The sequence below is a fragment of the Primulina eburnea genome, chromosome 17 (genome assembly GCF_022965805.1).
Source record: "Primulina eburnea isolate SZY01 chromosome 17, ASM2296580v1, whole genome shotgun sequence".
NCBI lineage: Eukaryota > Viridiplantae > Streptophyta > Magnoliopsida > Lamiales > Gesneriaceae > Primulina > Primulina eburnea.
This window is the reverse complement of record NC_133117.1, coordinates 10,024,908-10,051,420: the sequence shown is the minus strand read 5'-3', so window position 1 is coordinate 10,051,420 and position 26,513 is coordinate 10,024,908. Positions and strand designations below refer to the sequence as shown.

Below are 26,513 nucleotides of genomic sequence, written 5' to 3'. Positions count from 1 at the left end.
AAAGTCTTTTAGTGAAAATCCTATCTTCGTGATAGAAGGGGTGACGTAGGAGTTATTCTATTCTTCGAACATCCAGAAACAAATTGTGTGCATTTTATTTCAGTTACTATCAATTATTCTATTTTTCACTCATTTTACTTCCGCAACTATTTTTCAGTTAAACTGATTGTTATCGATTGACGAGATACGAAGTGTCAGTTTGTCATTAAGCTGAACCCAATCTTCGAAAAGAATTTTTAATATGTGAGTTTTTATCAACCTCCTTTCTAAACACTTATTACCTTCTAACCGATCCTTTCAGGATATAGTGCTAAGATTATCACACCATAAGATTGGAGATTTGGACAGTGGGATGTACAACTCAGTGAGCAAGGACTTGAGCCACATTAATTCTGAAGTGGCATTTGCTAAGCTGTGGTATTCAGCCTCTGTACTAGAGCCAGAGACAACAGTCTTTTTCTTAGAGCACCAAGTAATAGGTGAGCTTTCGAGAAACCAACAGAAGTCCGAGGTAGAGCGACGATCATCTGGATCATTGGCCCAATATGCATCACAATAACCAGAAAGAGACAGATGTGGAGAAGCAGTAAATTGAAGGCCGAAGTTCATCGTGCCATTTAAGTACCGGAGAATTCGCTTGACTGCCTTCCAATGTAGATGAAGGGGCGCTTGCATGAATTGGCACACCTTATTCACACTATAAACGATGTCTGGATGTGTAATAGTCAAATATTGTAGAGCACTTACAATACTCCGATAGAGTGTGACATTATCAAAGGGATCCCCTTCTTGGGAAGATAGTTCGAGACCAGACACCATTGGAGTAGGAAGAGACTTGGCATTATCCATCTTGATTCGAGCAAGAAGATCATGAATGTACTTAGTTTGAGACATAAACAAGATGTCCTTTGTTGGTCTAGAGACATCGAAGCCCAAGAAATAAGAAAGATCACCTAAGTGATTTAACGAGAATTTTGCATGCAGCTGGAAAATAAGATCCAGGATTCACGATGGATTGCTTCCTGTTATAATAATGTCATCAACATAGACAAGCACATAAATTATGTAAGATGATGTATATCGAATAAACAAAGATGCATCCGCCTTGGATTGAACAAAACTCATGGACTGAAGAACATATTTAAGTTTGTCAAACAAAGCACGAGGTGCTTGTTTGAGGCCATATATGGCTTTATTGAGACGACACACAAGCAGCAATCCAGATTGAAAGCGCTCAAACACCAGGAGGTTGCTGCATAAAGGTTGTTTCTTGAAAATGTCCATTAAGAAAGGCATTGTTGACGTCTAATTGTTGTAAGGACCATATCTTGGATAGAGCAATAGTAAGAACAACCCGAATTGTTGTTGGCTTAATGACATGGCTAAAAGTTTCGGTGTAGTCAAGTCCAGTTGTTTGAGAGTAGCCTTTAGCTACAAGGCGGGCTTTATATCGAGCCACAGAACCGTCAGCAAGAGTTTTAACTTTAAAGACCCATTTGCAGCCAATAATGGAAGCATCTGGAGGGGCAGGAACCAAAGACCATGTCTGATTTTGAATCAAGGCATCATACTCAGATCGCAAAGCTTTGCGCCATTCAGAATGAGAAAAAGCTTCGTTTAGAGACAGAGGTTCATGAACTTTGAGAAGCTGAGTAGCATACACCTTGGGTTTATAGATACCATCTTTAGACCGAGTAAGCATTGGATGGGCATTCACAGGAGATGGTTCAGGTGGCCGAGGAACAACAGAAGTAGAGGAAGAAGAGTTAAGAGGTGCAGGAAAAGTAGTATCAGTGAACGTTGTGGGTACGAGATTTGTGGTGTAGATGCTGCAGAAGGTGTAGAAATATATAGTAATTGAGCTTGTGGAATAGAAGAGATAAGTAAAGAATAAGGAGAGGGAGCAATAGGAATAGTGGGGACCGATGAAGAGTGTGCAAAAGGGGATGAGAGTTCATCGAATTTGACATGCCGGGAGACGTAAATGCGACCATCATCACTTAAACACTTATAACCCTTATGATGAGGGCTATATCCCTAAAATGTGCAAGAGTGAGATCTGAACTCAAGTTTATGAGGGTTGTATGGTCGAAGATATGGAAAAAAACGACACCCGAATACTCGGAGAAGTGAGTAATTTGGAGCAGTGGTGGTGAGACTAGTAAGTGAAACTGCCCCATGTGTGGCCGTGGTGGGAAGACGAATTATGAGATAAACAGCAGTGGCAAAAGCATCCCAGAATTTGAGAGGCATGTGAGCATGAGCAAGAAGGGACAGACTCATATCAACAATATGTCGTGTTTTCTCTCAACAACCCAATTTTGTTCGGAAGTGTGAGGGCAAGTACGACGATGCACAATGCCAAAGTTTTGAAAGAAAGAGACAAGAGGTTGAAATTCCCCTCCCGAATCAGTTTGTATGGCCTTGATTTTGGTATCAAATTGAAGTTCCACTTGAGTTTTGAATTGAAAAAAAAATTCGAAATACTTCAGACTTTGCTTTGAGTAAAAAGATCCACGTAAATCTACTATAAGCATCGACAAATCTAAGATAGTAGCAATAACCATTGGTGGACATAGTGTGATTCGGCTCCCATACATCGGAGTAAATCAATTGTAATGGTTTGATATAGCTTGTATTAGAGGAATGAAACAATAAACGATGACTTTTGCCAAGTTCACATGAGGAGCGAAAATTGAAATTGTCATTTCTTGAAAGGTGAACATTACAATAGTGTAAGATTGTCTTTACAGTAGCTAAGTTTGGGTGTCCTAATCTATTATGCCAGTGGTTAAGTGTGGATTATGCCAATGTGGGAAGATCCTGGAGCATTTGATTGGTAGCGGAATGAACTGGAAGAGGTTGAGCTACGAGGCAAGCTGGTGCAAAGGATGAGAGAGAATCAGATTTTCCTAGGGAGAATCGATAGGGTCCCTCATGCAATGTGCCTTTGAGGAGGAGTTTTCCTGTTGTGCGATCCTTCACAACACAAAAAGTGGGGTGAAATTCAAAGAAAACATCATTGTCTGTAGCAAATTTACTAACACTATGTAAATTTTTGGTGATAAGTGGGACTCGAAGAAGTCAATTTAAATGAAGGACACGAGATGATAAAGGAGAAAAGAATTGATAATTTCCAATGTGAGTGATTGGCAAACCTGTTCCATCGCCCATATGAATTTTACCTCCACCGCTATACTCAGATCCAAGTGATAAATTGGAGAGATCATTTGTGACATGATGCGAGGCACCAGAATCTGGAAACCACCATTCATCGGGGACTACCACAGAATGTATCATGGCCGTAGCAGCTGTAGGATTGTGATCACGCACAGGACTAACATGTTGGGCATTGGTAGGGGCAGTTCGATGTTGCTTGTATGAAGGGGCAAATTCTTTGTCAAACTTGTAGTAACATTTCTCAGCTACATGACCAGTGTAGCCACATATTTGGCATGTAGGACGATTGTTGGTGTTCCCAAACAACCCTTTCTGCCTCCGCAATGAGGTCGACCATAACCACGACCTCTTCGATTGGACTGCCCCTGTGAGTAATTGTGATTATTTGGTTGTGATGCAGTGGTATAATTGACTGTGGGAAGGGTTCCTTCAGCATTGATTGTATATGACTCAATGAGGCCTTCATGTGAGAGTACTAGAGCTCCCACTTCGGAAGATGACAATGCTTCAATACGAGATGTCACATGCACCACAAGAGAGTCGTATTCCATCCCTACTCCACCAAGGATATAAAGTATTTGATCGTCTTCAGAAATTAAATTGCCACATGACGCCAAAGTATCCACAATACCATTCATCTTGCTAAGATAATCTTTCATGCTGAGATTACCCTTCTTTAAAGTCTGCAATTGAAGCTTGTATTGCATTATACGAGCTTTGGATCGAGTAGCAAAAAGGTTGAGATCCTTTTCCAGATTTGGGCTGATGCGTGGCAGCCAACCATCTGGCCTTGTACTCCTTCATTCATGGAGGCTAACATGAAGGAAAAGAGAAGTTGATCTTGTCTATGCCATGAGACATATACTAGATTCATCCCTTCCATATGATCGTCACTGAGAACGATTTTGGGTGGAGCGGAGGACGATTCATCAATGAAAGACTCGAGGCCCAGACCACGAATGCCAGCCAAAATTTGAAGGTTCCAGAGAAAAAAATTCTCATCACTGAGCTTGACAGAATAAATCTGATTTGCTGGTTTACTGTTATTGGGCTGGTGGAGGAATTAGCGAACATGGTAGAGCTTGACCCAAGATTCAAAGAGGCTTCCGCCATCAAGCTCTGATACCAAGTTAGAAATTGAAGAAGATGATAATTTAGAGAAATATGACGTGGGAAATCTTGTATATCATTAATACCGAATGAAACAATACAGAGGTATTTATATACAAGTGAGAAGAATAAAATAAATGAATAATAAAGAGACAAGTTCCAATATGTTAACAAGAAAACAGAAGGCCGTTCTTCTATGTTCCAGAAGCATCAACAGGTGAGATCCTCTACAGCCAAGTGCATGATGTATGACATCACTTGACTAACTTTGAGCTGAGTGCGAGAAGCGATCTCACAGATTCATGATGGAATTGGAGCATCATGTTTTCCAGATTGCCTCCAATACGGAAAGCATTGTAATTATCTATTGCAGAAAAACAGAACCAAGTTATTAACAGATGATCCTGCAAAGTCGACACCCACATGAAATATAAAAGCAAAAATTTACCAAGAACAAGAAATTGCAAAGACTTATGTATCGTAACATTCAGTCATTTGCTCAAACCATCTGCAATTCCCATTTCTGCCCCAAGTTATCTTGTTTTCCAAAAACGTCTACGCCTGTGTTCGCACTCCTATGAACGAACATCGAAGACAAGATAATAGATAATAGATTATACCCCTGCCTCTATTAGTAACTTTACTTATATATTCCTGATTAATATTTGGTTTATACATAATCATAGGATAAATTGACTGTATAGGTTGTTTGATGCAGCATCAAGAAAGAGCACCAGGGCCATGTCCTATATTTTTGTTGCAATGGAACAAAAGTTCACTAAACTTCTCTAGCTCAGCTCCTCGAAATTGAGTGTTGCATTGGCACTTCTAATGTTGAAAGTTTGTTACACTATTAAACTCAAAGCCAATCAAAATTGGGGCAGATCTTAGCATAAGGTGCTGTCTAAGGGGTCCTTTTTTCCCCCCCATCAGCTGCTAGACCAAAAATAAGAATGAAACAGAGCACAAAGGGGAATGGCAATCTTTACCGGATCTCAAAAAAGTTTAATAATCCAGGATGTGAAAATTTGTACCTCGAGCCCAGTTCAACCATGTACACAGCAGACAAGTCACACATTGTTGATATATGAACAGAGGAGACGACATATGCATGTGTCGATCTAACCAAAATCACAACTGGTTTGAGTGCAACATAACAAACAATATTGTGCTATATGTAGGGCATTGGTACCAATAAAGGGCGGCATGGAACCTCGAAAGGCTTACTCGAGCAAATCTATCAACAATATTAGTTTGCAATTTCATTAATATATTTAAATTTTTTGTCAGCTTTTTGACTGGAAGGGATTCAAGAAAAATAAATATCAAGTAACCGTTATCCAACAACCCTAAGAAAAAATAAAAAATTATTATGATCAAAGCCAAGAAAGAAGAAGAAAAATCACAAGCTCATGCATGAAATATTCATGAATCGGATCTCTCTCATTGCTAAACTTGACAGCAGCAATTTGATCTTTACTGAAAGGAATATTTTATTCATTTATTATTTTGATAAATTGATAATATCAATTTAAGATTTTGCCTTTCTAGATTAAAAGATTTTATTTGATTTATTTCTAGATTATAATAATTTGCTTGATTTATTTCTAGATGATATGATCTTGATTGATTTATCTATAGATATTATATGATTTGTTTTAATATGATTTTTATCTCCAAGATATTTTATCTTCGTTTAAAAGAGTTTTATATCTAATGAAATCTTGTTTCCATATTTTTTTAGGACTCTTTTGTGGGATGATAATTAGGTCAAGAATTGTGTGGAAGCATATATATATACAAGTGTGGTGGACGGCTGCTGTGTGTGCTTTTAGAGAGAGAGAAGAAAGGCTTTTGAGTGGCAGAGGCTTAGAGAGAGAAGAGTTTTGAAGAGTGTTCTTTTGTGTCTTCGTGAGCTTTCCGTGTGTGGTCTCTGCGTGGTTTTTCGTGGACTTAGTGCATAGTCTTTTTACAGAGATTACTGAAGAATATTTTGAATGTTGAAGACTTTGTGTGATTGAGTCACAGACTTTACCGTGTTGCCGATTGATGTTGCCAACACTCAAGAACAACACTGACGCAGAGTGTTGATCGAAGAGTGTCGTCTTTTGGTTTTAAGCAACATACTTTTTTATTTTATGCATCTACTTTTTATGTGGTTTGTTTTGATGCATTTTTAATTCCTTGGAGTGTCAATGAATTTGGTTTTGTTTTCTCACTAGTATTGTTTTGGTGTAAACGATTTACATAATTTTTCTAGTGAATTTCTTGCCATGAGACATCGCACAAGTCTTTGTACTTGTGCATAATTTAAAACTGATGTTTATTTATTAGGATTATATTTGTGTGTTTATAATTAATTTCCGCTGCATGTTGTGTACTCGTGTCGATAACACATGAGCACAACACTAACTTCTAATACACACATTATAATGTTTTTACTTTATTTCCTGTACAACAATTCATTACAAGTGGTATCAGAGCCAACGCTTGATACACTAAGTGATTGATTCTGGTTTATTGTTGTTTTTTTTTCAGGAAATTTAACAGAATCCCGATGGACATAATATCCAAGAACACTGTTATTTTGAAGGAAAAATGCTGGCTGCAAGTCAACCCGCATGGTGTTGCCGCTGGTGTTGCAACACCAGGCCTCAACACCACTTCAAAATCCTTATGTCTCAATACCAAATCTCCCAATGACTCAGGTACTCATGAAATCTAGGATACTGATTCTGATGAACTCACCTTTGAAAGTGTGCAGGCTATGTATGAAGAGTTGTATGATGATTGGCTTAAAAGAAACGAGACAAATTCAATTCTTTTAAAAGAAAATGTTGAGTTAAAAGGAAATTTGTCTCGACTCGAAGTCGTATTGAGTAGAAAGGATCTTGAACTGTGCAAAGCCAAGGATGAGCTTGAGAAGGCTTCAAAGACTCTTGCAAAATTCAACTCGAGTTTGTCAAAACTTGACTCAATGCTAACAATGGGAAAGGATAGCAAAACTGGTCTTGGATATGTTGAAAGCGTATATGAACATGGTGAATCTTCCAACTCCGGATCAAAATCAACTGTGTTTATAAAGAGAAGTGAAGACAATTCTGTCTCTTTAATGGTGAACCCTCCTATGAAGACTTTGCCAATATCAAAGCTAGACTCGGAACAAAGGCTAAAACAAAGTAGCTTCCCCTCCTTTGAAAGTTGACCCGCCAATGAAGATGTCACAAACCAAGAAGCCCGTGTCAACTTCTAAACCAAAGCAAAGAAAGCGACATTTTATTTGCCACTATTGTCATAAGCCTGGGCACATCAAACCTTTCTGCTACAAACTGAGAGATGACTACCTGAATTGGCAATCAAATCGGGTGTTGCACAAGGTGTTGCACAACACCAAGCACAACACCGCAGTCAAGAAATCTTCCACAAGAAAAATATGGGTACCAAAAGCTGTCATTCGATGCAATGTCATTTTTACTTCTTTAAAAACTAACATTGCAGGTGCATGGTACTTTGACAGTGGGTGCTCACGCCACATGACCGGATCTAAAGAACACCTCACGGATTATGTTGAAGTAAAAAGTGGGCGCGTAACATATGGTGGTGGTGCCAATGGAAGAATTGTAGGCAAAGGAACCCTGAACGTTGATGGACTTCCTGAACTTCATAATGTTCTACACGTTGAAGGACTTAACTCAAACTTAATAAGCATAAGTCAACTTTGTGATGATGATTTACATGTTAAGTTCAATAAAAATAATTGTGAAGTTTTTAATGATGCCAATGTTTGTGTTATGTCAGGTACTCGATCTGCTGACAATTGTTATCTTTTGGGAGAAGATGATGATTGTCGAAGTGCTAAGGTAAATGATTTGGACCTATGGCATAAAAAAACTGGGACACGTGAGTGTCAATACCTTGAAGAATCTGCGTAATTTTGAGGCCTTGAGAGGTATGCCCAATTTAAATTTAGGTGTTGTGTATGTCTGTGGTCCATGTCAGAAAAGTAAACAAACCTGTGTTGCGCGCCCGGTGTTGCAACACTTTGGGACAACACAGTGCCTTGAACTTTTGCATATGGATATACTGGATCCAATGGATGTTGAGAGCTTGGGTGGTAAGAAATATTCGTTTGTTTGTGTTGATGATTTTTCGCATTTTACTTGGGTAAGTTTTCTTAGAGAAACATCTGATACATTTGATGCTTTTAAGAAGTTGCATGCTAGGATAAAAAATCTGTATGATATGAGGGTGGCTAAAATAAGAACCGATCATGGTGAGGAGTTCGAAAATTCTCATTTTATGTCTTTGTGCCATAAGAAATGTATCACTCATGAATTTTCAACTCCAAAGACCCCCCAACAAAACGGCATTGTTGAGAGGAAAAATACAACCCTTCTAGAAATGGCTCGGATCGTGCTTAGTTCTAAGAATGTGTCAAAATGTTTTTGGGCCGAACCTTTAAATACAGCATGTCACATTTCCAACCGTGTTTATTTAAGGAGTGGTTCTACAATGACCTCATATGAGATTATCATGGGAAGAAAACCAAACCTTAAATATTTTCATATTTTTGGATGTGTAGGTTATGTGTTGAATGATAAAGATCATCTAGCTAAATTTGATTCCAAAAGTGATAAATGTCTTTTTCTTGGATACTTTACTAATGGTCGTGCTTATCGTGTATTTAATCTGAGAACTAGGACTACAATGGAATCAATTAACGTTGTGTTTGATGATCTTGCAGATCTGACAGTTAAAACACCAGAGGCTGATGTAGAAGAATTGCTGGATATAAGTGAGGCACTGACCAGAAACAGTGGAGTCTGGTGTTGAGACCAGTGAAGCAACACCAAGCACAACACCGCCTCTGAACCAAACAGAAATTGTGGATAATGATAACGATGATTGATAAGTGCAATTTGTTGTACTTTTATTACTTGTTTTTAACTTGGAATTTTGTGATTTTTGAGCAGGTTTTATGTGATTTGTTGTTGTTTTTGTTGTTGTAGTTTGGAAGCTTAGAATGAGAATTTGGAGTAGTAAAGTGTTGAATTAGAAAGTGCAAAAGATAAAAAATGGCCGAAGCTCCAGCGCACCCGCGCAAACAAAAAGACCGCACCCGCGGTCAATGGAAATCAAATTTCAGAATTTCTGCCAAAGCTAGACCGCACCCGCGGTCATTGTTCTACCGCACCCGCGGTCACTGAATTTCGAAGATGAAAGTTTTCCCCGAAACAGCAGCGCACCCGCGGTGCCATCTTTACCGCACCCTCGGTCTTTGATAGACAAAGTCCGAAAATTCTGAAATTTGGTGTGATACGCATGGGAGTTGATGACTTTTGTGTTTTGCGCGCAAAGACTTGTCTAGGACTATAAAAGGCTTCTATTATTTACTATCTAGGGTATTGGGGAGCCAAGAGAGGAGTAGCCGAGGCTAGAAGATTGAAGATCCAAGTTCATCAAGTTCTTGGGAATTGTTTTGCACAAATCCGGGAACGGAATCAGCACTTCAAATCTCTTGTTCTAAGTTCTTCTTTCTTTTATTTTTCATTTGATATGTCTTGTTTTAGAACTATGTTTTATTGTTTCGTTTGTGTTATTATGAACTAATTTTTATTTCTAGAGGAATGATGGAACAAAACTAGAAACCATGTGTTGAAATATGTGAAATAAGTTATTTAAGTTCTTCATATTGTTAATTTGTATTTTTCCAATCTTAATACTTTCATTTTACTGGCCATATTTTGAATGATTCTTATGTTTATAATTTATCACTTGGAAAAGAGAATTTATAAACAAGAAATGGAAAAATACATCAATGGTATTTATAGAGTTTGGGAGAGCCTATAATGCTATCGAAGCTTATAGAGAATTTAGTGCTTGATGTGTTATTTATTTGTAGATTGTTGATGGGAACATTGCAATCAAATTTTAGATAACCAATATCTATTTAGCACTCGGGAGAGGGAGTAGATAATTATAGAATTCTTGGCTAATGAGTAAGAAGAATTTTTATAACATAGCTACAAGAAGTTACACATGGTGGATAGTTGAGTGAAATTGGACCTCTAGATATTTTATTCCATTGTTATTTGCAATAGTTTGGTGTGGTATTTTATTTAAATCTATTGTCAATTTAGTTATTCTTGCAAACATATCTTTTAATTGATTTTTCTAAATAAAATTGAGACTATTTCAATTACAAGCACTAATATAAGTTTAGAAATACATTCCTCGTGGGATCGACACTTGTACTCAAAATTACATTTTACTATAACTTGACGTTGTGCACTTGCAAGCAATTAAGAAAACAGCAACAAGTTTTTGGCGCCGTTGTCGGGGAGTGTCTATTTTAAATTTATATTATTATTGTTATCAATTAGTCTTGATTTTAATTTAGAGCTGTTTTTATTGTATAACATTCAATATTGATTTGTTTCTTATCTTTGTTTGATAGTGCATGCGAAGATCACAAAATCTTGACTTGCTTATCTTTGATCCTAAGATCGAAAGAACCACAAGAAGATTAAGAAAGGCAAGAAGAGAAGAGATTCGAGCAATGGCTGATAACAGAGATAATGAAAATCAACCCCCTGCAATACCCATCAGAGATCATTTTAGGCCGGTACTGAATGCTCATTATTCGGACATAGCACGACGGACTATTAATGCAAACAACTTTGAGCTCAAAATCTCATTGATAAACATGGTTCAACAGAATCAGTTTGGGGGAGCCGCTACTGCAGATCCTCATCTACATCTCAGAACATTCCTTGAAATCACTGACACGATAAAAATAAATGGTGTTTCTGATAATATATTTCGATTGCGCTTGTTTCCTTTTTCTCTTGGCTCCAATCGCTTCCTTTGGGGAGTATCACTATGTGACAGGAATTAGCAACCAAGTTTCTTGCTAAATATTTTCCACCTGCGAAGTCTGCACAATTGAAAATTGAGATAAGTACTTTTAGGCAGACTGACTTTGAGCAATTATATGAGGCATGGGAACGGTATAAGGAGTTGTTGAGGAGGTGTCCAAACCATGGTTTTGAAGATTGGGTACAAATTGAATTGTTTTACAATGGTTTGAATGGACAAACAAGAGGCACTGTGGATGCAGCAGCTGGTGGCACGATATTTGCAAAATCACCTGATCAAGCATATGATTTGTTTGAACAGATGACCATTAACAGTTATCAGTGGCAGTCTGAGAGGTCAGGAGTAAAGAAGCAAGCTGGAATTTATGCCATAGATCCTATTACATCACTCACCGCTCAAGTTTCAGCTTTAACAACTCAAATTGCAGCAATGAATAAGGCTAGTACATCAGAGGTTGAAAATGCATCGGTTGTTACTGAAGAACCACATATTCCTGATGAGGCTCATTATATCAACAATAGGAATTTTGGTGGCTACGGAGGATATCGAGGTAACCTTCCCCCTAACACTTATCATCCTGGTTTGAGAAATCATGAGAATTTTTCATATGCTAATAATAAGAATATGTTGAATCCTCCACCGGGGTTCAATACATCAAAGGGGGAAGGAAAACCTTCACTTGAGGATCTAGTTGGGACATTTGTTGTTGAAATCTAGTAAGAGGATGGCTAGGACTGAATCTCGTCTTGATGGCATGGAAACTCACATGAGAAATATGGGTGCCACAATGAAATCATTGGAGACACAGATTGGACAATTGGCTAATGCATTGAGAGATCAAAATAAATGTCAATTCCCAAGTAATACTGAAGTGAATCCAAAGGAGCAATGCAAAGCTGTAACTTTGAGAAGTGGAAGAGAACTAGAGGTGCAAAGTTCCAAGGAGAGAATGGACAAGGAGAAGACAGTTGAAAAAGAGGAAACTGAGGGATCCAAAGCTGACGTTGAAGTTGAACAACCTCCGGTATTTAAGCCAATTCTTTCATATCCGCAGAGGTTCAAAAAGAAGAAATTGGATGATCAATTTGCAAAATTTTTGGAGATTTTCAAGAAAATTCACATCAACATTCCATTTGCTGATGCTTTAGAGCAAATGCCAAACTATGCAAAGTTCATTAAAGATGTGATGTCAAAGAAGAGGAAGTTGCATGAGTTCGAGACAGTAAAGTTGACCGAAGAGTGTAGCGCCATACTCCAAAGGAAACTATCACAGAAACTCAAAGATCCAGGGAGTTTTACTATTCCTTGTGTTATTGGTGGTTCTAGAATCAATAAAGCTTTATGTGATTTAGGTGCCAGTATTAATTTAATGCCTTTTTCTATTTACAGGACTTTGGAGCTTGGCGAGGTGAAGCCTAGCACTATTACCCGGCAGCTAGCGGACAGATCACTTACATATCCACGGGGAATAGTGGAGGATGTTCTGATAAAGGTAGACAAATTTATATTTCCTGCTGATTTTGTCATTCTAGATATGGAAGAAGATCAGGAGACTCCGCTTATCTTTGGAAGGTCGTTCTTGGCCACCGGAAAAGCTTTGATTGATGTGCACAAGGGCGAGCTCACATTGAGAGTAGGTGGAGAAGAAGTCATGTTCAACATCTACAACACAATCAAAGAACCAAATGAGGTAAGTACTTGTAATATTATTGATGTAATTGATTCATGTGTATCTCATGTTGGTGCAGGTAGGATGACGAAGGATTCCTTAGAGAGATGATTGTTGGAATCAGCTTCTACACTGGATGAAGAGGATTGGGATGTGCAAGAGGAGTTACTTGCTCTCAATACACTGCCTAAAGAAAAGAGTGATGTGCATCATGTAGAGCTACTTGAAGATGCAAGTAAAGAGGTACCAAAAACATCCCCTGAATTGAAGGAACTGCCAAGCCACTTTTGTTATGCATTTTTAGGTGAAAATTCGACATATCCGGTAATCATCTCTTCCTTTCTTACTTGTACTAAAAAGAGAAATTGTTGAGAGTGTTGAGGAAATTTAAATCTGCTTTGGGATGGACAATTGCTGATATAAAGGGGATTAGCCCTATTGTTTGTATGCATAAAATCTTGATGCAGGAGTCATATTCACCCTATGTTGATCATCAGAGAAGGCTTAATCCAGCAATGAAAGAGGTTGTGAGGGCTGAGGTATTAAAATTGTTAAATGATGGTGTTATTTATGCTATATCTGACAGCTCGTGGGTTTCACCAGTACAAGTAGTGTCTAAGAAGGGGGAATAACTGTGGTGAGAAATGAGAATAATGAATTGATTTCAACTCGTCCAGTGACAGGTTGGCGAGTATGCATAGACTACAGAAAATTGAATGATGCGACTAGGAAATATCACTTCCCTCTTCCATTTATTGACCAGATGCTTGATAGAGTAGGTTGTTATCATTATTATTGTTTTCTAGATGGTTATTCAGGATACAATCAAATTGTCATAGCACCTGAGGATCAAGAGAAGACCACTTTCACTTGTCCATACGGTACATTTGCTTTCAGGAGAATGATATTTGGTCTTTCCAATGCACCTGCTACTTTTCAGAGATGTATGATGGTCATATTTTCCGACATGGTCGAGGAAATAATGGAAGTTTTTATGGATGACATATCTGTTTTTGGTTCATCATTTGATCACTGTTTGCAAAATCTAATGCTTGTTTTGCAGAGATGTCAGGCGAAGAATTTAGTTTTGAATTGGGAAAAATGCCACTTCATGGTTCCAGAAGGTATTGTGCTTGGGCATAAAATTACGGCTAGACGAATAGAAGTTGACAGAGCCAAAGTTGTGGCAATTGAAAATCTCCCACCACTGAAGAATGTGAAAGGGATCAGAAGTTTCTTGGGACATGCCGGGTTCTATCGTCGTTATATCAAAGACTTCTCTAAAATTACTAGACCTTTATGTAATTTGTTAGAGAAAGATTCGACATTTATTTTTGACGATGATTGTTTGCAGGCGTTTAACATGATCAAGAAAGCACTGATTTCTGCATCCATTATGATAGTGCCTGATTGGAAGGAGCCCTTTGAGCTCATGTGCGATGCTAGCGACTATGCTGTAGGAGCAGCATTGGAACAGAGGCGAGACAAGATGTTCAAGGCTATCTATTATGCAAGTCGTACACTTAATGCAGCCCAACAGAACTATACAACTACTGAGAAAGAGATGCTAGCAGTGGTGTTTGCATTTGACAAGTTCAGAACATATCTCATTGGCACCAAGATAACTGTTTTCACTGACCATGCAGCTCTTCGTTACTTATTTGCAAAAAAGGATGCCAAGCCCAGGTTGATACGATGGATACTTCTACTTCAAGAATTTGACTTTGAAGTCAAAGACAAGAAAGGTTGTGAAAACCAGGTGGCAGACCACTTGTCACGCCTAGAGCTAGAAGAAAGAACTGAAGGTGGAGTTATCAATGAGTCGTTCCCAGACGAACAACTTTTCAAGGTAAGTGTTACACATCCTTGGTTTGCAGATATAGCTAATTTTCTTGCTGCGGGAGAATTACCATCAGAGTTAACTTATCACCAAAAGAAGAAATTTCTTCATGATGTTAAGTTTTATCTGTGGGACGATCCTTTCTTGTTCAAGAGATGCGCTGATCAAATAATTAGACGGTGTGTAACAGAGGAAGAAGCAGGTACGATTCTAGAGCAGTGTCATTCCTCACCTTATGGTGGACACTTTGGAGCATCTAGAACAGCAGCTAAGGTATTACAGTCAAGTTTTTATTGGCCTAATTTGTTTAAGGACAGTTATACTTTAGTTAAGTCATGTGATAAATGCCAAAGAGTTGGCAATATTTCTAGACGCCACGAGTTACCACTAACAAATATTTTGGAGGTTGAACTCTTTGATGTCTGGGGTATTGACTTTATGGGTCCATTCCCATCCTCTTTTGGTCAATCTTACATTTTGCTTGCTGTTGATTATGTGTCCAAATGGGTGGAAGCAATTGCCACAAGTACTAATGATGCTCGAGTTGTTGTTAAGTTTGTCCACAAGAACATCTTCACTAGGTTTGGAACACCGAGAGCCATCATAAGTGACGAAGGTACGCATTTTTGCAATAGAATTTTCAACTCACTTTTGGTTAAAAACAATGTGAAGCACAAAGTGACATTAGCATATCATCCTCAGTCGAATGGACAAGCTGAAGTATCAAACCGGGAAATTAAGCAAATACTGGAAAAGACTGTCAACACCAACCGAAGAGATTGGGCTATGAAGTTGGATGATGCGTTATGGGCTTATCAGACTGCATTCAAGACGCCTATTGGGATGTCTCCCTATAGGCTAGTGTTTGGGAAAGCATGTCATCTGCCGTTGGAGTTGGAGCATAGAGCATTTTGGGCTTTGAAGAAATTAAATTTTGATTTGAAAGCTTCTGGTGACGTTAGAAAACTGCAGTTGAGCGAGATGGATGAATTCCGAAACGACGCATATGAGAATGCCAAGATCTACAAAGAGCAAACTAAGAAGTGGCATGACAAAATCATTGTAAGAAGGGAGCTCAAACCAGGACAACAAGTACTACTGTTCAACTCTCGTCTGAAGTTGTTCCCTGGTAAGCTAAAGTCGCGTTTGTTGTGGAAACGGTGTCTCCTTATGGGGCTATCGAGTTAAAGTGCAGTGATGGGAGAACCTTCAAAGTCAATGGACAGCGGGTTAAACCATACTATGGGACTGAAGTAAGGAATATCGACAGTGTCAAGCTGAGCAAACCAAACTGATCAGACAATTGACAGTCAGGCTGAAGTCGTTAAACCAAGCGCTTATTGGGAGGCAACCCAAATTTTTTTGTTTCTTTATTGCATTTTGTTTTTGGTTTTGCTTTTATTTTAGTATTATTATTTTGGGTTTTGTACTTTTGGTATATTGTGTTCGTATATCTTCCCAAATCTAATGAATCCCAATTGTTTTCTTTTCAGGACTAAAAATTGGAGAAGAAAATAATTTTCCCGAAGGAATACTGCACCTGCGGTATACTTTGGAACGCACCTGCAGTGTTTAAGACAGAAAATGTCAAGAATTTACCGAAGGAACACCGCACCCGCGGTACATTTGACACCGCACCCGCGCTTATGGTGTATTCAAAATACAAGAAATTTCCGAGAGTACAGCGCACCCGCGGTGTGTTTTATACCGCACCCGCGGTGTGTTTTATACCGCACCCGCGCTACATGTCCCGAGAGCACACCGCACCCGCGGTCGATATTGGAGCGCACCCGCGGTCGCTGAATAAACATTTATAAAAGATTTGCCGAAGGAACACCGCACCCGCGGTCCTCATGTTACCGCACCCGCGGTCGACGATTTTAAAATCTAGAACGGGCAAACCTTAGACATAAACGAAGAACCTCTCTCAAATTTTCCTCCTTCCCTTCGAAATCCTTTCTCAAGAAAACACTACACACTCAAATTTTGTTATTCCTTCAACAAATTTACCACTCCAAACCTAAATAGATTCACTCATTCCATCAAATATCACTTTTCTTTCCACAAAAATCAACACCAAACCTAGGGTTGAAAAGGGGGCTCGAAAATTTTCAACCAAGGATTGATTGGAGCTTTGATTTTGTTCTTCAAGAAGCATTCCCACACTCAAGGTGAGCAAATCCATTGTGCATTTGTTGAAATTCGAAAATATTGGTGCTCTTGGATATGGAAGATAATTAAATTTTTGTGGAGTATATTTGTGACATTGTTATTTGGATTGGTGTGTATAATTGTTGAGGTGTTGTTATTGTGGTTAAAAGTTTGGGGGTGTGAAGAATCATCTAGTTTTGTGAATTGGATTGTAGGGGAAGAAGTTGATTTGAAGGTGTTTGATAAAATGCCTCCAAGAAAGAAACCATCCAAGGGTGCATCATCATCTGCGAATTACGATGCAAACAGGTTTTGGGACGAAAAAACGGAGGAGAACTATGGAAAATTTTGAACAAAAGCATTATAAAAGAAAGGGGATTTCTGAAATTGGATTAATGCTTACTGCTCGGCATTGGGAGGAGTTTGGAAAGCAGCCACAAGATGCTGTCATTTCGTTGGTAAGAGAATTTTATGCTAACCTTAAGGTTAGGCATGAACAATTGAAAGTTTTGGTGCGAGGTAAAATGGTAGCTTTTGATGCACATACTATCAATACGCTGTATGGTATACCTCTATGTATGCATGATGAATATGAAGAATACCGGACTGAGCAAGTTGATTACAATAATATTCTTCAACAATATGCATAGAGGGGGCGGAGTGGAGAATGAGAGAAGATGTGCATGTCAGCCTAGCCAAATCTGATCTGAACAGAGTTGCCAAAGATTGGTATTCCTTTATTTCTGCTAGGATTAAGCCTACCGAGCATACCACCACAGTCACGAAGGAGAGGGCTATTCTTACTTCTTGCATTATGACGTGGAAGACAATTGATTTAGGTCAATTGCTTCAGAGTTCGATGCTTGATTATGCAAGAGGTAACTCTTCTAGTGGACTCCTTCACCCTTCTCTTATCACTGCATTATGCCAGAATACGGGAGTGACTTAGGCAGTGAATGAAGAATTGTTAAAGCCGAAAAATGCCATTGTGGTAGTTCAACCACATAGGGTAGTTAGAGGTGAACAAGCTGAGGCACGTCGAGCTTAAAGGGAATTTAACAGAAGAGCTGCAGAAAGACGTGCCCAGGCTCAAGCTCAAGAACCAAATCCACAACCGCAACAAAGAAATAGGAGAGATAGGTTGACCTAGTTGGAAGAAGAAATGCGAAATCAATGCCAAGAAATGGATGAGTTTCGGTTTAGGACCGATACATTTATGGGATATATGATGGATTTTACTTCTGTCTTGGCTCAGCAACTTCCATCAGCTTCAACCTCTGGTAATCCATTTCCACCTCCTCCACAGTGGCCACGCATATACCACCCGCCGGAGTTCCAACCACCCCAAGATGACGCAGATGATGAGGATGACGATGACCACTGACGGTCGTTGCCCGAGGTATGTGTATTCCTCTAACTTTCATGCTTATTTACATCGAGGACGATGCACATGTTTTAATTTGGGGGAGATGTTGTTTATTTATTTTATTTTGTTTTGTTTTGTGTGTTTATTTATTTTATTTGAGTGTTTTATTTTTTTCCTGTGAGTTTGTTGTTTGTAGTGTCATAGTCATGAAATTTTTTATTTGAAATGGCCAATGATTAAAAAAATTGTATTGAAAAGAAAGGTCATGCATTTCATTCATGTTAATAATTCAATGTGAAAAATTTAGAGAACAATTATTAGATTTGGTAAGTTTGAGACTTATAATTTCTATACAACTCTGTGATTTTCATTTAACATTGAAATAAATTTTTTTCAAACACATATATGATTGAGACAATTTTTGATTTTATTTGGGCCTATTTATATTGTTCATGAATATTCATATGAAGCCCTCTTGAGCCTATATGAGAAAAGAATAGTGTTCTTGAAATTTCTTGGAAGCCAAGCATTTTTCTTTTGAATATATATGTATTTGGTTGATGCATTGAGACACCATTTTTCACGATTAGATTCTACTTTGTATTGGTTAATTGAGATTTTGTCTAGAACTATCCAAACATCACTCGAGGCGAAATACGGACAAACTATGATTTAGGAATGATTTAGGTGATTTTTTTTTTTATCAATTGAGCCTTTCAAGCTACCAAATAAAAATAATTTATCATTTGTCACCTCTTTGAGCTTATATGAATTCGAATGGCACACGTTAATATGTGTAAAAGGCCCCCATTCGATATCCTTTCAAATATCCCACATTTACTACCCCGTTGAATATCTTAAACATTAATTTCCTACCTTCTCAAGGGAGTAAGAATTCAAAGGATCAAAGAAATGAAAATTCTCCTACAAAAGAAAAGAAAAATGAATGATGTTACATTGATGAAGTTGGAGAAAAAAAGAGATGAAATGAATAAAAAAATGGAGATGAAAGAAAAAAAATTCAAATTACTCCCTTATTTGAATTCCTAATCTTCATTTGTAGCCATGAGCTAAGGCCTAACATTACAAGCATTGCAAATCCTATTGACCAAGTCATAGTTGTCCAATATACTAGTGGAGAGTGTTTGGGAGGATCTAGCTTATGGACAATCGATAAACACTTTCATTGAGTAAGAATCTTGATCAATTTTACACACACCTCATTGCATCAAATATTTATTGGGTATCCCTTTCTTGAATGAATATTGCTTTGAACCCAATTTTTACCGAAAAAGACCTCTTGATTTGTGTTTGTAAAAAATTGAAATCGATTGAGAATGTTTTGAAACATGAGTTGAAGAGATTAGAAGTTAAGAAAATTAACCGATTGCATGCTTTTATCTGGATGAAAAAGTGGTTGGATTGATTTGACTTGTGAATGCATGAAGAGTTGTTAATTTATCTTGAGGCCAAGTTCTTTAAAATATTTCATGACTTGTTTGTTTGTGTTGTTTTGTTTTGCTCGGGACTAGCAAAATCTTAAGTTTGGGGGAGTTTGATAAGTGCAATTTATTGTACTTTTATTACTTGTTTTTAACTTGGAATTTTGTGATTTTTGAGCAGGTTTTATGTGATTTGTTGTTGTTTTTGTTATTGTAGTTTGGAAGCTTAGAATGAGAATTTGGAGTAGTAAAGTATTGAATTAGAAAGTGCAAAAGATAAAAAATGGGAACATTGCAATCAAATTTTGTTATTTATTTGTAGATTGTTGATGGGAACATTGCAATCAAATTTTAGATAACCAATATCTATTTAGCACTCGGGAGAGGGAGTAGATAATTATAGAATTCTTGGCTAATGAATAAGAAGGATTTTTATAACATAGCTACAAGAAGTTACACATGGTGGATAGTTGAGTGAAATCGGACCTCTAGATCTTTTATTTCATTGTTATTTGCAATAGTTTTGTGTGGTATTTTATTTAAATCCATTGTCAATTTAGTTATTCTTGCAAACAAATCTTTTAATTGATTTTTCTAAATAAAATTGAGACTATTCAATTACAAGCACTAATATAAGTTTGGAAATACATTCCTTGTGGGATCGACACTTGTACTCAAAATTACATTTTACTATAACTTGACGTTGTGCACTTGCAAGCAATTAAGAAAACAACAACAATGATAATGATGATGTGATGATCAATTATGAAAGAGAAATTCCTAGCAAGATTCAGAAGAATCATCCATCATCACAAATCACTGGTGAATTACATGATGGTGTGCAAACAAGAAACAAAGAAAAGATGGACTACCGCAAAATGATTGGTTTAATCTGCATGAGCTCCACGTTTTTCCAGATAAGTCACTCGTGTTTTGTGTCTCAAATTGAACCCATGAATAATAATGATGGTATATTGTGTCAACTCAAGTGCTATAGACATTTCTAAGAATCATGTTCAACACTCTCGAACAAAACATATAGACATAAGACATCACTTTATTCGAGATTTGGTTGAAAAAGGCATAATTCGATTGGAATTTGTTAGGACTGAGAATCAACTGGCTGATATATTCACGAAACCTTTGTATTTTGAGAGATTTTCCAATCTTCGGAAGTCTCTCAGCATGTGCGTACAATAATCACACACAAATGTTGTCATTTGTGTTGCCAACACCGGTGACAACATCGTTTTTGCATGTCTATTTTTAGGATGCTAGGCATACTGCATAATCATAATCATCCTATTTATTTGTGTAATGTCTGAACAGTGAAGGCAGTTTCTGAAAGGTATTCTCTGAGTGTTCATACTTCCAATCAAATGTTGAGGAATAAATTATGCTCAATCCAAGGCATCGAGTAATTGAGGATATCATGGAAATCATGATCTTGTCTAATGTGAAAAAGTGACTTGGAAAATGCGAGCATAAGGAGAAAAACAGAAAAGAGATATATAAAAAATATTGTGTAGAAGAAAATGGAAAAAGCTACCTAGAGGAGTCCATTGAAGACCGTTCTTCTAGTGTGGGAGCTACCACTTCTAAGTAAAAATAGTAATGGAAAAAGCTACCTAGGGGATTCCATTGAAGACCGTTTTTGTAGTGTGGGAGCTACCATTTCTGAATCAAAATAAAATTTTATGGAAGTTTGAATAAAACTCAGTGGTGTTGCCAGGAGGTGTTGCCAACACCAAGTTCTGACACAGCACAGTTTATACATTGCCTGACATTTTGATAATTCATCATATTGGAGGCATATTTAGGACATGCATATTGATTTTTGTTTCGTGAATTCATCATGTACAGTGACATATCAGTATCTGACATATGACAGTTGATAAAAACCTTGATTACCTAAAGTTTGAATTTTTTTGACTACTTGTGTCAGTGGGTTATAATCAATGTGGGTTTCACTGGATGTTCTTTCGAAATCGTCATAACACGAGGTTGAATCAATTTTACTGTTTGATAGTTTGATAGAACCATAATTAGTTTTTTGGGTAAATTTCAAAAATAATACATTTACCGTGTGGATTGTTCAGAACTGAAGGAGTGGATCAATGTCATTTTTTCCCATTGGAGCACGAATATATATGTTTTGTTACAGTTGAATTCCTAATAATTACTCTTGCTTGTTCACATTTACCCTCACAATCTCTCCTTGCTCTCATGGTTTTATTTGTGCGTTTGTGTGCGTATTTTTTTCTCTCACATTTTACAGGTGGCTAAAGATACTGTTGATGTTGAGTCCGATGTTGTCAACACCCTGACAACACTGACTCTTTTCTTATGCTCCCAAATTGACTTTGATCTACAGCAGATTCAAAAGGCCAAAGAACTCATTGCTTACTAAGTGACTGTGTATAGTCCGCTTTTAGAAATTGGCTTACATTCTGGCCAAAAAAGAGGAGTATGAGGACCAAAAATGCAAAAGAATGATGCTGAAGCATCTGGAGTTGCTGAGATTGAATGAATACTTATACTCTGTTTTTAATGTTGTTTTTGGGTTGCTCTTATGTCTATTTGCGTGATTAATGAATTTCTCCTTCGTATGTCTTTTTATGTTTTCAGGTGTTCCAATGATGGTGTTGACAACACTGTCAACAACACCAGTGCTCTAACATGTTTAATTCAGGGGGAGATGAACTTTGACTCAGGGGGAGACACACTCTAATGCAGGGAGAGTTTAACTGACTGTGATGCTTACCAAGATTATCATTTTTGGATGTTTTGTCCAGAAAGGCAAAAAGGGGGATATTGAAAGGAATATTTTATTCCTTTATTATTTTGATAAATTGATAATATCAATTTAAGATTTTGCCTTTCTAGATTAAAAGATTTTATTTGATTTATTTCTAGATTATAATAATTTGCTTGATTTATTTCTAGATGATATGATCTTGATTGATTTATCTATAGATATTATATTATTTGTTTTAATATGATTTTTATCTCCAAGATATTTTATCTTTGTTTAAAAGAGTTTTATATTTAATGAAATCTTGTTTCCATAATTTTTTTAGGACTCTTTTGTGGGATGATAATTAGGTCAAGAATTGTGTGGAAGCATATATATATACAAGTGTGGTGGACGGCTGCTGTGTGTGCTTTTAGAGAGAGAGAAGAAAGGCTTTTGAGTGGCAGAGGCTTAGAGAGAGAAGAGTTTTGAAGAGTGTTCTTTGTGTTTTCGTGAGCTTTCTCGTGTGTGATCTCTGCGTGGTTTTTCGCGGACTTAGTGCATAGTCCTTTTACAGAGATTACTGAAGAATATTTTGAATGTTGAAGACTTTGTGTGATTGAGTCACAGACTTTGCCGTGTTGCCGATTGATGTTGATAACACTCAAGAACAACACTGACGCAGAGTGTTGATCGAAGAGTGTTGTCGTTTGGTTTTAAACAACACGTTTTTTTATTTTATGCATCTAGTTTTTATATTGTTTGTTTTGATGCATTTTTAATTCCTTGGAGTATCAAGGAATTTAGTTTTGTTTTCTCACTAGTATTGTTTTGGTATAAACGATTTACATAATTTTCTAGTGAATTTCTTGCCATGAGGCATCGCACAAGTCTTTGTACTTGTGCATAATTAAAACTGATGTTTATTTATTAGAATTATATTTGTGTGTTTATAAATAATTTCCGCTGCATGTTGTGTACTCGTGTTGATAACACATGAGCACAACACTAACTTCTGGTACACACATTATAATGTTTTTACTTTATTTCCTGTACAACAATTCCTTACATTTACCATAGTAAATAAATGAAAAGATTATACTATGAGACACACAGTTGAATAAAACTCATAATCCATGGTGAATCAATAACTGAGCAGATGGATGACTAAATGTATTTGGAATAGAAACTTGCATTTTTAAGAAAAATTAAGCATCCAATACCTTAAATAATCCATCTGTTCAGTTCTTGTTTCCAGAAGGTATGTACATTATGTAGGAACCACAAAGCAAAAATCCTAATGATTCTGACCAAAGCCAAGAATGCTTACCCTTTTATTCACAATTTTATATGGGTATTGATTGATTTCTTCGTTACTTCTTGAAGATGGAAGATCAATGGTTTCTTAATTTGATATACACTCTTTCATACATGAAACATTACAAAAGCAAAAAAGGAACAATATGTAATTAATAAACCAAGTAGGATACCTGGAATTTACCCAGGGAAATGTGCTTGAACAGTTGAACAAGCTGCTTGTGTCTGACAGACTTTCCATCTGGCTCGAACTTGATAACTCTCGAGACATATTCCTTACTCCCAAACAAAGGTCTAAAAGATCTTATTCGGCATTAATTTCTTGCATCCAAGAATATAACATAGATTGTCTAAATAGACAATTATCCACTACCAAATGTTCTCAAGCTGAGTGATCATGTCGCCGCCCATTTTTTCTTTACCAGTATTCTTTACACGAACATAATCCTCCTTTGAAATGGTGAAACCGATTCCGATCCCTCACAATTATTTCACGATCATAAACCTTCGATATCAACTTACTCACCTCATGACAATCTTTACAGACACGCAAGTTCTTGGTAACACGGATAAGTTCCCCAGGTTTAGTTTTCAACAATCCAAAAGCAATAGCCAGTTTCTCACTATGGCAGTGAGATAGATTGTCTCTTTCCTCATCAGAGATATCAAACAAAATTTCATCAGTGTCTGGCACATAGCCTCCATCTCTAATACGTGCAAAAATTTCTTCCATTTTACAATATATTTCTTCAGCTTGCGGATGAGTAATTCCTCCAGCAATGAACTCGCTAACTATACCTTGAAATTCAATCGTCGAAATTCCAGCTTCCTTTTTAACTCCTCTGTCATTCATCAACTTCCTGATATTAGCAACATTTTCATATCTACCAATTTTGGTATATATATTAGCCAACAAAACATAGCGCCCACTGTTGTCTGGCTCTAGGTCGATCACTTCCCTCCCGATCTCATCTCCCATATCCACATTCCCATAGATGTTACAAGCTCCAAGAAGAGCACCTAAAACACTCGCATCAGCTTTCATAGGCATATCATGAATAACTTTCCTCGCTTCCTCGAGTAATCCAGCTCTACCCAACAAATCCACAAAACATCCATAATGCTCCATTCTTGGAGAAATGCCATACATTTCAGTCATGTAACGAAAATAATGCTTCCCTTCTTTTACTAGTCCTGAATGTGCACAAGCACTGAGCAGATTCACAAATGTAACATAATCAGGTTGCACTGCACTCTGCTCCATTTCTTTCAAAAGCTCAACGGCAGCCTTTCCTTGACCATGCATACCTAATCCCCCAATCATACAATTCCAAGATGAGATCCCTTTACTTGGTAATCCCTTAAACACCTCCAGTGCCTTCTCCAGGTGTCCACATTTGCAGTACATATCAATAATTGTTGTCGCCAACTTGGGATCCACTTGAATCCCACTACTTCTAATGTATTCGTATATCCGATCACCTCGTTCCAGTGCACCCACTCCTGTACAAGCAGACAGCAAACTAGCAGCCACAAAATTGTCCATCACCACATTTTCTTTTAGCATCCAATCGAACGCGGAAAACGCTTTATGGAACCGATTATTCTGCACATAAGCTGCGATCAAGGCATTCCACACAGCGGATCTTTTGACAGACATCAACTCAAGAACATGAAGCACTTCATCAACGCAGCCCAGCTGGGAATAACCACTTATCAAGGTAGTCCAAGAAACATCATCTTTCTCATTCAACTTGTCAAACACTCTTCTAGCTTCATCCAAAGAATCAAAGTTCACATACATGTGAATCAAATTGTTCTGACAAAACGAATCCTGGCCAAACCCAAGTTTGATCACCTGGGCATGCACCTGCTTCCCTTCTTCAATCGCATTGTCTATGCTACACGCACGTATAACGGGAGGGAAAGAAAATTCATTCGGCATGACGAAGCCTTCCAACATACAGGAGTAGAAAAGAATACAATTTCTGCACAAATTTGCTCCCAAAAAACCCCTCAGAGTAATGTTATAAACATAAACATCTGGGAATGGCAACATAGCGAACACCTTGAGTGCATGTTTCAAGTCCCCTGATTTTGATAAAGCACAGAATTTGATGACACGGCCCATGGCATCATTGTCGGAAGAACGACCCAGTTTGATTAACTGGGCTTGACATTGTTTGAGCTCCTCCATGGTTGAACACGAATGTAGACTCTTCAACGGCACAGACACGGCTGAGTATGTGGAAGATATAGATGTGGGTGGTGGAAGAACACATGCTAAAGCCATATGCAGATACTTGAAAGTTGATTAAATATCTTTTTCCCACAAAAAAACACTTCAATTGTTTGGCAATGAGTTTCATCACAGTAAGAAAAAATGCAAACTCGTAAACAAATACAGAAGAAAAGTTTGGAAGGATCGTGTGAGTAAATAACCCGGGGACTGAGGACATCGCCGGTGAAGAATGGATGCGTCCATCTTCCATTAATGGAGACGACAGAGAGAGAGATACATATCCATATATCTAACGTCAGATTTTATTCATAATTATTTTTGAAGTTTTAGAATAACTCACTCTTATCTATATGTCAGATATTTAAAAATTAAGTGGGTATTACGTGAGATTGTTTCACGGATTTTAATCTATGAGACAGATCAATCCTACCGATATTCACAATAAAAAGTAATGCTCTTAGCATAAAAAGTAATAATTTTTCATGAATTACACAAATAAGAGATTCGTCTAAAAAATACGACCCGTGAGACCGTTTCACACAAATTTTTGTATTAAAAATTTGCATGTTGTCCTCTTTTCGTT

General features: G+C 37.5%; 2 protein-coding genes across 3 annotated transcripts; both read right to left on the bottom strand.

Moving 5' to 3' along the window:
• Nucleotides 1–297: 297 nt before the first annotated feature.
• LOC140817846 (secreted RxLR effector protein 161-like) lies at nucleotides 298–849 on the bottom strand. The gene has a single exon (XM_073177638.1). The coding sequence runs from the start codon at nucleotides 847–849 to the stop codon at nucleotides 298–300; it is 552 nt and encodes a 183-aa protein (XP_073033739.1).
• A 3,697-nt stretch (nucleotides 850–4,546) lies between these two features.
• Nucleotides 4,547–26,236, bottom strand: LOC140818467 (pentatricopeptide repeat-containing protein At5g66520-like). 2 transcript variants are annotated; one of them, XM_073178426.1, is made up of 2 exons: nucleotides 23,862–26,236; nucleotides 4,547–4,654 (listed from the first exon to the last, which is right to left on the bottom strand). In XM_073178426.1, the coding sequence occupies exon 1, from the start codon at nucleotides 25,979–25,981 to the stop codon at nucleotides 24,107–24,109; it is 1,875 nt and encodes a 624-aa protein (XP_073034527.1). In that variant the 5' UTR covers nucleotides 25,982–26,236; the 3' UTR covers nucleotides 4,547–4,654; nucleotides 23,862–24,106. The 2 variants fall into 2 exon arrangements, with proteins under 2 accessions (XP_073034527.1, XP_073034526.1); XM_073178425.1 differs by having other exon boundaries at nucleotides 4,553–4,694; nucleotides 23,873–26,236.
• Between the last annotated feature and the right edge of the window lie 277 nt (nucleotides 26,237–26,513).